The 17,115-nt window shown below is 43.6% G+C and overlaps 1 protein-coding gene across 3 annotated transcripts in view; it reads right to left on the bottom strand.

Annotated features, from left to right (window-relative positions):
- SLIT3 (slit guidance ligand 3) overlaps positions 1 to 17,115 on the bottom strand; it is a 512,041-nt gene that overhangs the window by 28,819 nt on the left and 466,107 nt on the right. For all 3 annotated transcript variants that reach the window (XM_048064726.2, XM_013178499.3, XM_013178496.3), the window contains exons 30-31: positions 12,044 to 12,137; positions 6,596 to 6,733 (exon numbers count right to left, since the gene is read on the bottom strand). In XM_048064726.2, the coding sequence (XP_047920683.2) occupies positions 6,596 to 6,733; positions 12,044 to 12,137 (232 nt within the window). The remainder of the gene's footprint in view (positions 1 to 6,595; positions 6,734 to 12,043; positions 12,138 to 17,115) is intronic.

The raw sequence follows: 17,115 nt of genomic DNA, 5'->3' as shown, positions 1-17,115 counted from the left end.
TCTGCCTAAAACAGCTTCCATCCCACACCGTGCCGTGCAGACGTTCCCAACAAAAACTGGGAGCCATTTAAGCCCAAACCTGAGTTTTGGCCACCTGCTCTCCCTGCCATCCAGAAATGTGCAGCACTCCACAGACAAAAATCCCCATCCTAGGCTTTGTGACCTGAGTCTACCTCTGGTACCGCACATGGGGGAAAAAACCTTTATTTTTAGTGTCTCTTACAGTCTCCTCACTTGCTGTACTGCAGATCAGAGAGCACATAATCAATAGATGGGCAACTGCTAAAAATTCTCAGAAGCAATGTGCTAACACCATGCAGCTTCCCTGCCTTGGTTGTTTCTGACGGCAATGGGACCATCAACTTTATTTTAGCTGAGTTTGTGGTTGGCTATGTCACAGAGCAGGAGCATGCAAAGGAGAGGAAGACCTCCCAGAGTCCGAGGTAGCTGCAAAGCAAATGCTTGATCTGAGTACTTGTGAATCCAAGTTATATTTGGATCTGGAGGAAAGTGCTATGGTTTGGTCTCAATGATGTAAGAGGCTGAGAAAAACCAACATTGTAGGAGCTTCTGAGCTCTGAGGCTTGGGCCACGGCTCCCAGGAGCAGCGACAGCTCAGTCCCCAGGCTGCCATCCCGGGTGCAGCAGGGCTGCACACCTCCCAGGCTTTTTGCTTTGTACAACAGACCAGAATGACTCAGCGACACTGAAACATTGACACTGGCATCGAAGGAGCAGAGGAAAGGGAGAAAGCGCAAAAAGCTGCAGTCATCTTTCACAGTGATACCATGTGTCAGACTAAACTGCAAGAAGTAAATGGAAAAATCTCTGCCCTGTGCACCCCCTGAGCTGCTGCAGTCTGTGGGTGCTGCAAAGGGCCAGGCCAGGCTCTGGGTCATGCTGGCTGCGCACAGCAAGCCCTGCACCATACCTCAAATTTCTCAGTGCAAGGCACTGTCCAAACCCAACAAACGCGTACTGGGACTGCTTGAAAATGTGTAGACAGCAAAATGGTGAAAAATGGGTGGCTGGGGAGCAGGGAGCGTGTGTCAGGTGGGGTGGCTGCGGGTTCAGGCTCTCCTGCACTGCCCCTTGGCGTCGGCAGGGGGGCAGAGGGCTTTCCAGGAGAGGATTGCAGCAGAGCCAGTCATGCAGTGAATAACCCCTCAGCACAGCCTTGCAGCAGTGAAATCCCACTTGTCCCACTAGGAATTTCCTGCCATTTGGGGAGCGCTTTGTGGAATAACAGTGCTAGTATAAAAACAAAGCAAAAAAATGCCTCAAACCTCACTCCTCTCCGGTAACGCAGGTGAGACTTGGAAGCTCATTGAATTTCTAGGCAATCTTCCTAGATACAATTAGAACTGGAAACGAAGCCATTACCCTGCAGCAAATAGTATCAATAGTAGACGTGCAGGAATAGCAAATAAAAGAGCCACAGCATAGTCAGGAACAATCTTGCTCAGCCATAGGGACCTGCTGCTTCTGAATGAGAAGGAACTGGGGATGACTGCTTTCCTTTTCACATTTTCTGATGTGCAGTTTTGCGCAGAGTCCCATGGCCCTGCCCTAAGAGCTGTGTGGCACAGCGTGAGAGCCCAAACCTCTCCCTGCCCCTGTTCTCACAACACATGCTGCTCCCTGGTCTGCCTCTGGGAGACTCTTTGTATCAGACAAAAGAAAGACAAATTCACAATGAAATATGGGTGGGATGAATCCTGGACTGCATCGACACCAGCGGAGCTGCTCTGCATTTATATCATGTCTGACAGAAAAGACCCAGGGCATTACATTACTGTTTTTTTTACAAACAGAGGAAACACCAGGAGGGCAGAGTAAAGCATTAATTGCTTTTGGTTTCTTCATCTCAACTTGTTTCACAATGCTCTGTAGTTGTCATGGTATCCCTGCTTTGGGACAGCTACACGTTACAGAGGAACAAGGGATTTCCTTTTTGTTTTGTAGAGGAAGTTTTCATCCTTTTCCTCAGGCAAACAAACCTGAAGAAAGCCTTGAAACATGAAAACTGTTGGGCTTGGCACCTGGGAGAAGAAGAGAAAAGCTTTCCCCACAGCCTCTGTAAAGCAAGGAACATCCTAACCAGTTCCTTATCATCACCCAAATCTCTTGGCCTCGCCTGTGGTGACATGTGTAGGGCAAATAAAAACCTGTTACAGAGGAACACACACGAGGAGGGCAAAAACCTCTGCAGGAGGATTTCCTGAGGCACAGCACCGTGCTGGCAGCTTGCTCAATGCTGTGACACTTGGTGCTGTGAGTGCGCACAGTCGTAAGTTGCTAATGCTCTCAGAAAGGGACTGGGGAAAAAAAACAAAAAACACCACAAAACCATACCCCTCCTCATCAGCCAGCAGTAAATATCCTCTACCAGGAAAACATAATCTTGCACAGGAACAAGCCAATCTATTAATTTAGACAAACATATCTCCAAAGGGTAATTTGGCAGGCAATACTGTTGGCAATCAATAAACCCCACTCGCATTGCTCTAAGGAGTATTTGGAGAGGTTCATGGGGTCGGTGCAGAGCTCAGCCTGCTGGGGGCAGTGGTGGAAATGAGCATGGAAGGCAGTACGGATTGGGGGAATGACTGCACATGGGACTGACTCTTTGCTTAGTCTTAGGAACGCTTCTTTGTGAACACACCTAAACTATGAATTATTTATAGACTGGGAGCATTTCCCTTCCTGATTGGACCCCTTGGCCACAGCAGCTTGGCAGAGCCCCATGGCCACCCCGCTCCTGGAGGGCACTGCAGCACCTCAGGGGCATGGCACCACTCACCAAGGTGTGGTTCACATTCTACTTCCTGAGAAAACATGGGAAATTGAAAAAAATAGCAACAGCCTCATGGGAAGACAGATGCACAGAAAGCAGTTCCTGCCAATTTAAGCTTGTTCCTGTAGTAGCTGCCTATCAGCACGGCAGCCAGAGTGCATGAGCTTGGGACACGCCAGTGCTGCGTCCCCAGTGCTAGCCAGGCACTGAAGTGTATGGGTTGGTGCACTTTCCTCTCCAAAGCCTGGTTTCGTTAAGCATGTGATGTCTCTCTCCAGTGCAGGGCTTTGCAGCTAGTTGGCAAGCAGGTCAGGAGAGCCAGCAACGGGAACAAGCTTGGGCTGATCCCACAAATGGGCTGCCACCACCAACCTGATGTCAGGCGTGATTTGTTTTACCGAGACGCCCAGTGGAATGGAGCACTGCTGCGCCAGCTCATTAGCTTTGCTCTACCTAACGCCGACCATTTTGTTTTGTCTGTGAGAAACAACCAGAAAGCAGAAGGGAAGACAGTATATATAACTCTTGTTTCATGGAAGTTAAAAATAATAATAAAAAAATACATGCAGCCCGCGACAGCCTTCACTAACAGAAAGCAAATGTTTCGAGAAGCCACTGTGTCTCTGCGTGGTGTTACTCGGAAAGATTTCCCAAGCCCTCCATCCAGCTTCTCTGCAACCTTTCCTTGCCATGAAACCCTTCCAGTGGGTGGCCCCACAAATGGGGCTGTTGTGTTGTCGGCATCTAGACATTACATTTGCAACAAGCGTCTGTCAAGGCGTTTACTTTTTTATTTTAACTTTAAAAAATATAGTTTTAGAAATCATTAATACAACTTACTTCCTTAGCAGAGGAATCTGGAGCACAGCCTGAGAGGCATAGCTTGGCCAACTCCTTCCTGCCTGGTACAATCTCATTTATTTAAATAATCATTGTTGAGTTTCTTGCAGCAAACTGTCCCAGTGGGGAACTCATTCTACACAATGAAGGAATAGTGCTATGTACCAAGCTCAGCAGCCCTAATATGTGATTCCCTACTAGAGCAACATTTGTGAGGACAACACTACTGTGAGGCTGATTGCTGGAGGGAAGGTTTGATAAGTTAGCTTTCATCCAGCAGGGGGTCACAAATTCTTGAAAATGTTTTCATCTCCAGGACGTAAAAAAAAAAAAAAAAACTTTGGATAGAAAACAGAAAACCTTACAGAAAGAAAATGTATTATGTAATTGCAAAAGGGTGCTGAATGATAAGCTAAGGTATGGAGCACAGCTACAAATGAACAGTGAACAGCAAATGCCAAAATGGAAAACCAGGTGTGCGCATGTTGGTACTACTGCTTTTCTGGGGCTGTAATCAGAGGTGTGTAATTGTGCATGCGAGGCTCACCACTGTTAAGAATTACCAGAGACTGCCATTTGTTCAACTGTATGAGGATGTTAAGTTTTAACAACCTTATTACTTGGTGAGTGCAAGTGGCTTTGATGTACAGCATAGCGACAGCCATAAAATTGTTAGAGGTCTATGCATTTATTACAACAGCATAAGCTCCAGATGACTGGGAGGTCACTGTAAACTCACTGCTGGGAAACGATTCCTGAAATTTAGCCAAAAAAACTTTATTAATCATAATAATAGGTCTCCTAGTTACCTTTTTCAGACCACCCACTTATGTTCTCTCCTTCTCATCAACACTTGCAGCCTTCAAATGCTTACAAAGTTATCTCCTCGCTGTACAGTCAGCAGCTGAAGCACACTTTGTGAACTGAATCTATAACCCTGCACATCAGAAGCCTGAATTCTGTCAATCACTACCTTGGCATTTGCAATCTTAAAAAAAAAATAAACAAAAAAGTCAGAAACCCCTTCAGAGCAGCAGGCCTTTAAACTATAAAAGGCTAGAGTCATGGAAAGAATAATGAACAAATGAGCAGACCATATTCTATTAGCAGAATTTTAAACCTGAAATCAAGAAAGGCCAGAAACTGCTTTGTGTGCAGAACTCTAGGGGCTTCAGCTTGCTGTCTGCTTTGGCAGATCCTGTTACTGCCCACTGTGATGTTTTTCTCCTAAAACACCTGCACTCTCTTGTGCCTTGCACAGGAGATTTAGAGAGATGGCATGGAGCAGTGCAAAAAAATGAAAACAAGCATGATACCTCATGTTATTCCTGGCTCTGCAGTTATCAGGCAGTGGGATTACTTTGCTTGTGTAAGTCTACCTCAGGCTGTGAAGTGCTGTCTGAGCTTGTAGGAGAGTTTTGGAGCTGCTTGAAGTACTTGTATTTTAATGAAAACCCCTCATTTAAGAGAATTAACAGATGGTTGCTCCAGATCCTCCTCCTGAATTCCCTGTTGTGAGAATAGCCAACCAGGGACACTGCCCAAACTGCCCGAAGGGCTGCATGGGCACAGGCAGGGACCCAGACCAGTCCCCCACCTACCCCTGCTGTTCAGCTTGGCTGTGTCACAACTCAAAATATCCCTATCAAACACTGTGATCCTGTCTTAATGGAGAGAAAAAAACAAAACCCAACCTAACCCAACCAACCAACAACAGAAACAACCACAAAACCACAAAAACAAAACACTACAAAAAAAACCCCTTGTGTTCATCACTGCCTAGTCCTGACATGCCTCAAAAATCAAGGCACCTGCAGCAGAGATCTCCCGGTCATACTGTCTGATGACAGGCTTGAGTTAGCCTTGCCTTGTGGTATGACTTTGCAATCCCATTTCTCAGCACTCTAACAATTAGATAACACTGAGCATTTACAATTCCTCTGTGGGGCAGCCACTTGTTACGTAGCCAGTCAGCAACTTGGAAGATCCCGTAAGCCATCAAAAGGATTGAAGCAGAGAATGAAATGTACTGAAAATTGTATGAATTTGAAATTGAAAGGATATCTGATATCCTGTAAATAACAAGTCTGATTCCGTGAAACCATGGGTTGACATCACGTTATATATCAATGCCTATTCAGGGAAGTCTGTCTGCTTTGCAATAAAAACATGTGTTGATAAGGGGAAAAAAACACCCAGCAAGGATGAAAGCAAGAAGAATGAAAACAATTGCAGATACAAGGCAGGGAAAAGGATCTGTAAGTGTTCATGCAATTTCTGCTTTGTCAAGACTGATCTTTTCAGGTATTCCTCTTTGTCTCATGTGTGTATTTCAAACAGAGAAAAGGTTTAGCTGGAAGGAAGCCAGTATCCAGCCTCAGGCAATGATTAGTGAATCCATTTGGAGTAGCATACTTATCTTTGACAGACAGTGAGATTTCCAGGAGTCAGATTTATTGGCATATGTCAGAATCGGAGACTGAAAATTTACAGCCCAAACTGTACTGAGCCTGTCCACCAGCAGGCACAGAGACACGGGCGCAAAATCTTCGGAATCTTATTTTCTTAGAGCCAGGTCTGAGGGTTCATATATATAATTTTATTATCCTTTGCTCTCTCTCACATATGTAGAGCTTATCTCCATATAATTAATGTGACTGTATTACCACCTAGTGTTTCACCAGGAAAGGCTGGGGCAGGCGGGCAGGCAAATTGTTGCAGCACTGCACAAAGGCCAAACTATTTTCAAAGCAAGAATCCTTAACCCTCTGTATTCAGTTCAGCCTTTAAGACCTATGTCAGCTACAAGATAGGAAGCACTGAGCCATCCACCCACATAGGAATGACAGATCAATACCATATCCAAAGGGTGGTCAGCTCTGAGGATGAAGGTAAGTAAAGAAAGTGCCCCAACAACATGTATGGAAGAGTCTGTAGGGGGAGCTGACTGTCACGTACCTGAAACCCTGAGGACAGACGCAGGTGTAGCCATTGACTGCATCTACGCAGACGGCTCCATGGCGACACTTATGGCCCACACAGTCATCGTCATCTATTTCACAGTGTTTGCCGCTGTAACCAGGCAAGCACTCACATCTGAAATACAAGAAGACTGCTGTTAATAGCTTGTTTCAACGATGATAGAACACACGGGCAACGTAGCACCAATCTGATCTGAGATGGAAAGGTGTTAACTGTTGTTCCTGGAAGCATCAAACACAGTTCCTGCGCTCAGAAACGCTCAGGGGCTTCCTGTCTGTCTCCTTCTGAACTTCTGCAAGCTGCTTAAATTCAAGCCAAGCAAAGTAATTGCACACTACTGTGGTTTTTTTTTTGTTTGTTTGTTTGTTTGTTTTTTTTCACATCCAGGTGGAGAAGGGTGATCAGATACTGGTCTTCCTATGATATTAAAGATGACATCTTCCCTAACCTTACAGACTCGTGGGCAGTTGCTCTGATGCCTCAGACTACGCAAGAGCACAGAAAGCTTTTGCCTGTGTCTCTGCGCTGCTGAATGTGTGAGGTTGGCTCTGTGCAGCCACACGGAGCACAGTAAACTTCCACCTCCCAAATGGAAGCAATCTGCAAGCAAACCATAAAACTCAGCAAATGTAAAGAAAAACACCATTAGTTTGGAGCCCACCACCTGTTTGTCATTCACTTTCAAGGCATGGTAAATGTTGCTTCAGCTAGGGAAAGTTATCTCTGAAGCCCGTCCCTTCCCATGGGGACGCTCAGGTAAGGCACGTACCTGCTCCTATGGGGTAATGCCACTCTCAGGAGCAACGCAATGGGATGCACCCAAACCTGAAAACATTGCTTTTTTAAAAAATCCGGTTTGTTTATGAAGGTAGCATCAATATTTCTGTTATAAGCCCTGCAGATATTTATAACCTAACAATAAAAAATGCGTCCCAAAGTCTCTGACTTGGAACAGACTTTGGGGATTGCTGAACAGCCTCTTTTTGAGCCTACAGCGTAGACAATATTTAGTCATGATTTAGTCCATAAAGCACATTTCACTCCTCCCAGCTGGATTTTACTGCACATCTGGAAAACAAACGGCATATCGCTTAAACCAAAACAAGGGAAGAGCTACTCTTCGCCAATAAAAGAGAGGTCTGTGCTCTTGCCAGAGCCCCTTGTTTGGATCTGTGTGCTTGCCACTGAGAGCTGGAAGAGGACAGACCTCATAAAGTCAAGGGAGGTGGCATCAGGAGAGAAACTCCCCCACTGCCCTCTTCTGCTGCCCTTCTCCTCCTTGCCAGCAGCCTGGCAGGGTAGGGACAGCAGACAGCTCCTCATGGAAAACCTCTTCAAAGGACTTGAACGCCTGGGAGCTGACAAGGAAAAGGATACTTCCACTTTCCAGGCAACCATCTTGGTGTTGAAGCTGGTTCTGAGTGGCGGTCAGTGAGCTCCATGTGGCTAATGACGGACAAACGGCTGCCGCAGCATCGGGCTTCAGCAGCCACCTACCTCCAGCACTGAGAGCAATGTGCCCCCCAGGCTCCATTCTGAACCACGGCTCATAATGACTGGTTAAAACAGGGGGAAATAAGGCGAAGCCTATTAACTCGCGGGCTGTAGGAGGGATAAAGCTATGTAGATGCACAGACTTTCTTTCTCCATCCTTCCTCTGGGAGGTGCCCCCATCATGACCCTCCACAGACACAGGGTGGTTGATGTTCCAGCTCCGCATGTCTGAATTGCTTTCTTTACACCGTGGTGGCTCAGGGAATACTGTGATTAACTTAACGGAGATGACAAAACAAAGAAAGAAGTAAAAAGCGTTCCTTCCCCAAACCATAAGAGGTGTGCAGTACTTTTCGGCACCACTTCGGTCACACCTGCAAGCAAATAATGTCAATCAAAAGACTTTTGGGGTGGGAGTGGGGGGGAACTGGCAGCATTTAATCCTGTTGCTTTTTATTGATCCCTGCAGTCCTAATATAAAGTGATGTAATAATGAACGATGTGCAGTGCCTTATTCAGGGCTGCCATGCATCAATTTTATGATGTGTATTGGCTATCTCAGTAATGACAGAACCACCACTTTTCTCTGCAGGGCTGCATTAAATCAGCATTTTAAGCTGTCAGGTAATAATTCCAAGCTTTAGAAAAATAAAGTATATTTATACCATGCTCCAACATCACTACAGTGAATGGAAAAACATGCTCCTTCGCTGAAGTTATTTTTTTAGAAGTCATTTCATTGTGTTGAATGTTTTGCCTTTTTTTTTTTTTTTAAACTTTTCTGGCACAGAGGAAGCTCCTCTTCTTCTCTAGTAACAGCACAGTAAATATGTGGAGGCTGGAAGTGAGGAAAGCCACCTGCACTTTTAGCTTAAAAAGCAAAGAGCTCTGTGCAGCTAAACACGCACTGAAATAGCCCAGTTTGCTTCCAGCCTTGGCTTTCCCTTTAGAAACATAAAATTCATTTTGAGTCTGTCATCGTTGAGCTTTCATGGTGTCAAATCTAGGCTGAAGCTACCAAAAAATGCGTGCCTGGCACAGAGCAGGTGAGACACTCAGCCACGTGAGCGCCTCACCCCACATCATTGTGGAAACTCAAGGCCCTGCCCTCAGGGAATGGTGGCACTTGGGCTCCGTCCCTCTCCCACACAGCACTAGCTAGTGACTCAGTATCAGTAAAAGTCAGATGCAGTAAAGATGGAGGCAAAGAAATTTTTTTATTGAAGCCCTGGTAAGAGTAATCTACATGAGTAGACCAGTTATCTGATTTCCCAATGACCGTATGACACCAGTACAGTTGAAATCCTGTTTTCTGCTACAGCCCTGTAGTGATGGCAACATTCCCAGTACTGGATAGCCTAAAAACATGTCTTGTGGTATTCAAAATGTTGGCCTATCCAGGGGGATTTGCATCTGCATGCACTCAATGTCTATTGTATTAAAGCCGTGATTCATGGCTACTATTGCAGGGCCAGAACGGAATTTCCTTCTCCATATGAATATATTACTTGGCTTTCTATTTTTTCCTCTCTTTATCATCTTTTCCTCCCTCTGCAGACTTGCAGGCTGACTAAAGCTGAGGGCAGGACAGACAGAGAGACTGGAGTCCGTGCTGCTATGATTCTCTTCAGTGGTGCATCCCACTTGCGTGCCTGTGGCCCAAAGCTGCCAAGTGGACAGTCTGCTCAGGAACAAGCCAGAATCCTGCCTTTAACATCCCCTGCCTCTGAAAACTGAGCAGGGGAATGATGCCTGAGCCTGACTCATTGTGCACGTGGCTTTACACTGCCCCATTACGTGCTAAGGACATGGTGCATCACAGGTCAGGGCACCAAACTGCTCAAGGGATCAGTGACGGCACAGGACTGGCCCTTGTTTTGCATGAGACCCAACAGCAACCACACGTCACCGCAAGACCTGCTGAAGGCTCTTAGCCTATTTCTGAATGGTTTGGTACAATTCAGGTATGCAAGAAAAAGCAATAGTGGGACAAGTCTACTTTCAGGACTGGAAAGGCTCCTTCACGTTTCAAGTCTGGTCTGCGAGAAAGCAAAATGGGGTGGAACCAGTAAAGAAATTTGGTTTATCATTCTCTGAATAGTAGGAAGATTAACTCAACAATAGTGGGAAGAATAACTCAACAAACAGTAGTAGAAAATACTTATGAGTATTTATTTAGGCTCCTCCCAAGGGTTAATGGCCTCACTGCGAAGAACACTTTTCTAGAAAGCAAGCATCGGATTTACTCGAAGTATTTGGGTGGCAGGTATGAAAATGCTTCCAGAAAGAGTAAAACTATTCCGGACCACTGTTGTCTGCATCCTGTCATATATCTAATGACATAAGGCAATCCGAGTTACAAACCTTTGCCTTGTAACATGCTGTAGCTACCGGATTAGCTGAATGATGGATTGACTGAGAACGATAGCTAGAAAGAGCATCAGGACTATCTATGTATCAAGCACACGCCACCTTTTCCAGCCCCTATGCATCATTTCAAGAACCATTCTAATCATTTGACAATTTCATCTTCCTTGATAGTTGGAAATGTGTCTGTCTGGAGGTTTTTCACCCAAAAGCAAGGTTTGAGCAGTACAGACTGTCTAGCACAGATTCAGCTGCCCTCTACATGGTCATCATCACTAAAACTTTATTTTGCTTCCTTCAACTACACTGCAGTGTTCCGTGTATTAGTTTACATTATTCTGGTGTGCTAGTTGCTTCACAGAACATAGTCTATCTGACCCAAACTGCAGGTTACCAAGAGGACCAAAGAGTGCTCCTGTCTCTCCCCAGACAAATTGGGTGTGCTGGGTGAAGGCATCCCTCACCGAAACCCGTGCCTCCTCCCCAGGAGGGAATGGGTAAGCCACCAGGAGAGCATCGCGGCTGTGAAAACAGCCTTAGTAGAAAGCACACAACACAGCTCACAGCTGCACTGAGCCCTCCTGAATTTGTTCTCTTTTCTTACTGCTTTGATTCAAAGATCTTTCCTCAGAAAGCTCTCCACAGAGAGAAAGTCAATCGAAAAGTTGAGCTATTTGCTAAATTGCTCTGAAATTCCCTCTTCAGAGAAGTGATGAGTGCCACTACTATGCACCTCTTAAAACACCCAAACACCCAAACCTCCAGATGTTTTGTTGCTGTGAAGCAGTCAGTGTCATTCCTGCTGTGCAAATACAAACACAGGAGATGTTAAAAAATCTAACGAGCCAAGCAAAGCTCACTTCCCTACAGCCAGTAGAAGAAGGTGGCTCCCACGCGTGAGCCATCCCATTCAGCTGTTTTCTGCTGTCGCCCAGGTGAGGGAGTGCATGGAGCTGAGCCCCACTGCAGTCCAGGCCAGCTTTTGCTAGTGCACCCCAAGACCACTGGCCGTACCAGAAGTCAATAGCTGAAATGGGAATACAACAGGAAACTTCTGCCTCCCACAACATTATGCTCTACCCATCCATTTCTCTCTCCCTTCTCAGTACCGTTGGAACTGGATTTTAAGCACTGAGCCAGTACGGCCTGAGGAGAGCTGAGTTACCTCTGTTAAAGCTCCTCAAACTTACGCTGCTTGAACTGATGAATAGCCTAAGGAACACATAAGGAAACTGTCCTCAGTTTCTGATGCAGTGTAAGATACTTTGCAGTAACTATTCCAGAAGTGCATCTTTTGTCATGCTCCATTCCAGAATAATTTCTTTGCTTTGGGATTACATCTGTTATTTGCAAGCAAACCACAGAAAGATAAAACAAAACAAAACAAAAAAAACCAAGTATGTAAGGTTGCACTAAAAGGTGATATGATCTGAAGTATATATAGTATTGCATTATTTATTTCAATATTTTTTACCCATTAACCCAAGCTCACAGACAGTTCAACCCTAGTCAAGCCAATGGATGTCAACCCAGTGTTTGGAGACCAATAGGACACATGCTTACCTGGATCCTTTGTCAAGTGGAAGACATTTGGACTCGTGTTGGCATGGATTTAGCTCAGGAACGCAGTGGTTAATCACCTCATCACACAGCTCACCTAAGGCAAAAGAAAAGCAATACAACTGTAACACAACTTGGATGATCCTGAAGAGCTCCAACCACGATGTTCAGGAATGGTGGATCTCCCTAAACAGAGACAGCTCAGTAGTTCAGCAGCGACAATATTACTTGTGAGGGCCTATGGGACTTCATTAAATTGGGTTCCTTTGACCTATTATGACTGTACTGTTTGTATCACACAAATTTGAGAGACTGGTATGAAAAGTACTGACATCAGAACTCTGCTTGGAGACCGAGTAAGGACAGAACGGTCAGATCCTGACACAGGACCTCCTACATTAAAGCAGGAAAGTGAGACAAAAGTGAAGTTATTCTTCGGACTGTAAGATTTTTCACACCAAAGCATACTTTAGCCATAGTCAATACTCTGCCAAAGAGGCTGATTGGACATCTTTCTGGAAAAGAACAACAACCCACAAACCCTCCCCCCCAAACTCTGTGACTCTCAATAATAGGAACCAGCTTTAGGACTGCATATAATTATAAAACATTCACTATTTATAAGAAAAGTACTAGCTCTATTGTGCTCAGAGAAGATGATGTCTTTTTAGAAAAAAACATCACATGTAAGCTCAGCTCAGCTGTTTCTAGGTATTGTGTGCTACATGCCACACCCTGGATTTGTTTAAATTTTAATAATTAATAGCTCTAGAATGTTCAAGACCAGATAGTTTATTTAAACACCACCCTTCTCTGAGTCCTAAATTATTAGGTCACACTTCAGTACCTCAGGATTTGAGATCCAGCCAAAGACTACAGAAATCTTTGGCTTCCCATGAAACCAAAAGAAACCTACCCCGCATCTCCCAAAGCCTTGCAGGAAAAGCAAAGGTCAGGTACTCTCAACATAGAAACCCTCAAAACCATAGTTCCAAAGTCCCCTGTGCAGTTATATCAAAGACCACATCTGCAGGGTTTCAAGGTTACGCATATTTTGTGTGCCTATACACAATACGTATCATTATGTGAGCAACAAGTCATGTGGATAGTGTGGGAAAAAAGATAGCATGGGAGGCACGGGTGGGCTGGCAACGTTTTAGCAGAACTGTCATGAAGCAGCAGCTCCACCTGTCTTAGGAGAATCTCTGTTTTCAAAAATAATTACATTTCTAACTGTAGTGGCTACAGAGAAATACATGAAAATACAACCCAAGAGAAGCACAAAAATCAAAATTCAGATGGCAAACACAAATCAAAAACATCTTTTATCAGTCCTGTGATCTGGCAGGGATGACTGAGAATACTATTTTGAGGTGGGCTCCGGTAGTGACAGGAATGGTTTGAGCTGTTAACACCCCCAGCTCCCTCCTTCCGGTTATTTCTCCCACATATCCAGCCTCCCTACAGTACAACCTACACAGCTCTTCATTTGATTCTTCCTATTAGGATGGAAGAATAATGCATATTTGCAAAAACTACTTAATAAAAATTTGTTTCAAACATAGAACATCCAAGATATCTGCTTTTGAGAGTGGTCAAGCATAAATGAGAAAGAAGCGGTAATAAAAGCCCTGGAGGCATGAGAAGGAGTACCAGCAGCGTAAGCCCTGTATTCATGTCCCACAAATACCCTCATGACTTTTAGTGGGTTGGCTTTGGTAGCACTGGAGAGGTCTAGCATGGCAATCCACAGTGGACAGTTCGTTGTTTGTAATAACAGTTGCAAGACAAACAATTCCTTCTGGAGCCAGGGAATCCCAGGAAGCCACCATTATTAAATACTACCAAGTCTTAAGCAGTTCTGGACAAATCTTGGGCAAATGTAATGAATGTATGCAGCTCAGGAAGGGGGACCTGACAATAAAACTGAACACCGCAAATCCATGGGAACCAGGGAAACAGATCATTCCCTGGACTTGAGGTTTGCCATTGTACTTTGTTACTCCTTAACAGCAACTAGGGACGTTCAATTCTTATCAGTCTGAACATTATTGCCATTTGGGGACATCCATTAACACATTTCTGAGGTCCCAAGACTGGAGATAGGTCTGTTTACTTAGCAATCCCAAAGCTCACAGCCCACAGACCCTCCCAAATACTAACACCAAAGTGATGGCCTCAGCCTTCGGGCAGACATGAACACGAGCTGGGCAGAACCTGCTGTGATGTCTGGACAATTGCCAGTTTGCCTTCTTGGTGTATCTCCTGTCCCTTACCAGCGTACTACAAATGTTATGTGAAAATAAACATGAATAAAATGTAACTGGCTGGTGACATTAAAAGAATGCAATGATCTAAAACTGGAAATATTTTCTGAAGACCAATTAATAACTGAATACAGTGTGGACAGATGCCTTCAACTATCCTTTCACTAAAAACGTTCAGTACAGACTTTTCAAGTTTCTATTTCTCTTTTTGCTTTGAAGAAGAGGAAACAGGCTTTAACAAATAAGAACAGTTTCATAAACTCTCAAAGGAAAACATAATTCTTCTTAAAATATTCTTCTCAATAGTTTTGACAAGTACTTAGAGATCCAGTAAAATTCTCCCCAAATGTCAAATATTATGACTCACTGTGTCATTCTGAAGGCTCCACTATCAAAATTTAGGGGAATTCCAGGCTTAGTACCAAACACCGCATCCAAAAAAATTATCATTTTTCATGCAAAACTTGGAATGTTTAAGGATCCTTCCTGTTATTTTTCCCATTTATCAGTCATTAGAGAGCTCACTTGGGAATGCCTTGCAACTAGAGCAGCCTCATCTCAGGAAGAAAATTCTTGATACATTATTTCAGGCTCCACCAATGTTCATTAGATGTTGCAGAAAACATGCCAGGGAAATAAAACATTCTCTGAAAAGCAAAACCCAAGGCACCAGCTATGCAAGGACTTTCTCGTATTTCATTCGCTCATAAAATATTTGAGTCAAAAATCTGCCATCAGACCTGAGAGTGCAATATTCACTGACCACATGACTGTCAGTATCAGAGGAAAATTCTTATCATCTCCCTTCTTTGGAGTAACACCAGACTGCTTCTCTGTGCAGCAACTGAAGGTCTAGTCCAAGTTTCTCACTAGATAGCTATGTGAATTGAAAATGAACAATCTTAGGAAAACAATCTTAGGCAAACTTCTGGCATCATTAACTCTACTTGTGGAAGGTAGTTAATCATGCTTAAACAACAGAAAACTTCAGTGTAACACTTTCCCAAATGTAGCAAACCCACCCACCTATCTCTATTCAACGTCTTCTCAAATCAGAACTCTGATCTGGATATACAAGTGTTTCTAAAGTGCTCATATAAAAGATAAGAAAACAAAACAACGTATTTCTTTTCTAATCAGCTAAGCAATTTTTTTTATCCCCAAATATGTTTTTTTGTTTCATCAAGGCATACTCACATTCTTCCATCAGAGCCTAAGAATATAGGTCAACATGCAGTACACTACAACGAAGAGCAGGTTAAGACTACATCAAACGTACAAGAAGAAAACCACTCTGATGTTGCTTATCATGGTAGCTAAAGGTATGAATTCAATGATGTTCTGTGGTCAGCAGAACTGAGGCATGATAATGAAGAGAGTATCTTTATAAAGATGGCCCATCAGCTCTGTGGGCACTGCATTTTGAACTTCTGAAGGCCAGTGGTAACGTGCTGGTAATTAGTGCTTGTTTAGGAGAAGCAAGCATTAGACAGATGAAGCAAGCAATGTGATCTGCCACAAAAATGCAACTTTCAGATTCGAACCAAGTAGTACTGACAAGTGGAATACTAGCAGGTGCATATCCCACTGCTGCTGTTCCAGGCATTGAAAGAAATAAAAAGGAAGGAAAAAAAATCCCCACACAATAGAAAAGGTATTTTGCCCCTTTGAAACTATTTCCCTTGTCTTCTTCACTGGCATTGCTCATTGCTTTGTAAAAAGCCACATCAAAACATTTATTATCTCATACAACATTTCTCTGTTTTTCAGCAAAATCCTGTTTTTCATGGGGCTTTCCACATTCACTTTTCACAGGGCTCACTGCTTATGAAGAACTGCCAAGAAACATGCTTAGACTTTTCTGTAGCCTTTCACACATCTCAGAACGAAGCCAAGGCAACAACAGAGCAATAAAGAAGACTTCTACATGCAGTTTAATAATCTTTTTTTTTTTTCTTCTTCTTCTTCTCCCTCCATTCTGAGCTGTCAAGACAGCTATTTATTTCATGCCACACTGGACTTTTAAAACTAGAATCCAAGTTACACTATTCTCCTTAATCAGTAAGAGAGATTTGGATGGCAATAGTATTTTGTTTATCTGTAAGTAAAACAGCAGTTCTGAAGAGACCATTGAAACCTCCAATTTGTAACTGATGAGTTCTATGATTTTATTTTGCCTTCTGTGTCATTTGGATGATCCTCTGTTCCCTCATTCCTGATATTCAAGAAATAATTAACAAAGCAACCCAGAACATATTCTCACCATCACACGAGAGGAGCTTTTGTTGGGCCCGGAGGACTGACAGCAAAAAAGCTGTTGAGAATTTCACAATAGCATTTGAGAAAAGGAAAGAACTTGCAGTGAAGAAACAATGGAGAAAACCTGGCCTTTATCCACACAGACCAAACTTTTACAGCCTGCACAGGGAGACAATATATATTTGAATCATTAAATAATATGTTGCAATTTTCTGAACGTTGCCAGGTAAGTTGGGATGGAACTCTTCCCTTTACTGGTAATAAAACGCACTGCACTGTTATTCTCATAAGAGACTACTCATTTGGTATCTAATAACTTGTATCGCTAGAAATGTTTTTTGCATTTTCTTTTTTCCCTTCTCTCTTTTCAGTTATTAAAAAGAGGTCAGTGCCAACTGGAAATTTCGGAACACAGAACCTAAAAATGGTTGGGTGGACCAGTTATCGGATGTCCATACAATATGCTAGTAGAGGTATTGCCACGAAAATAATTTGGTTAGGAATGTTAATATTTGATGCAAAAAATTTGAAGCTTATCTTAGATTTTTT

Source organism: Anser cygnoides, chromosome 14, assembly GCF_040182565.1.
Source record: "Anser cygnoides isolate HZ-2024a breed goose chromosome 14, Taihu_goose_T2T_genome, whole genome shotgun sequence".
NCBI classification, from domain to species: Eukaryota; Metazoa; Chordata; class Aves; order Anseriformes; family Anatidae; genus Anser; species Anser cygnoides.
Note: the sequence above shows the minus strand (reverse complement) of the source record. Positions and strands in the feature narration are given on the sequence as shown.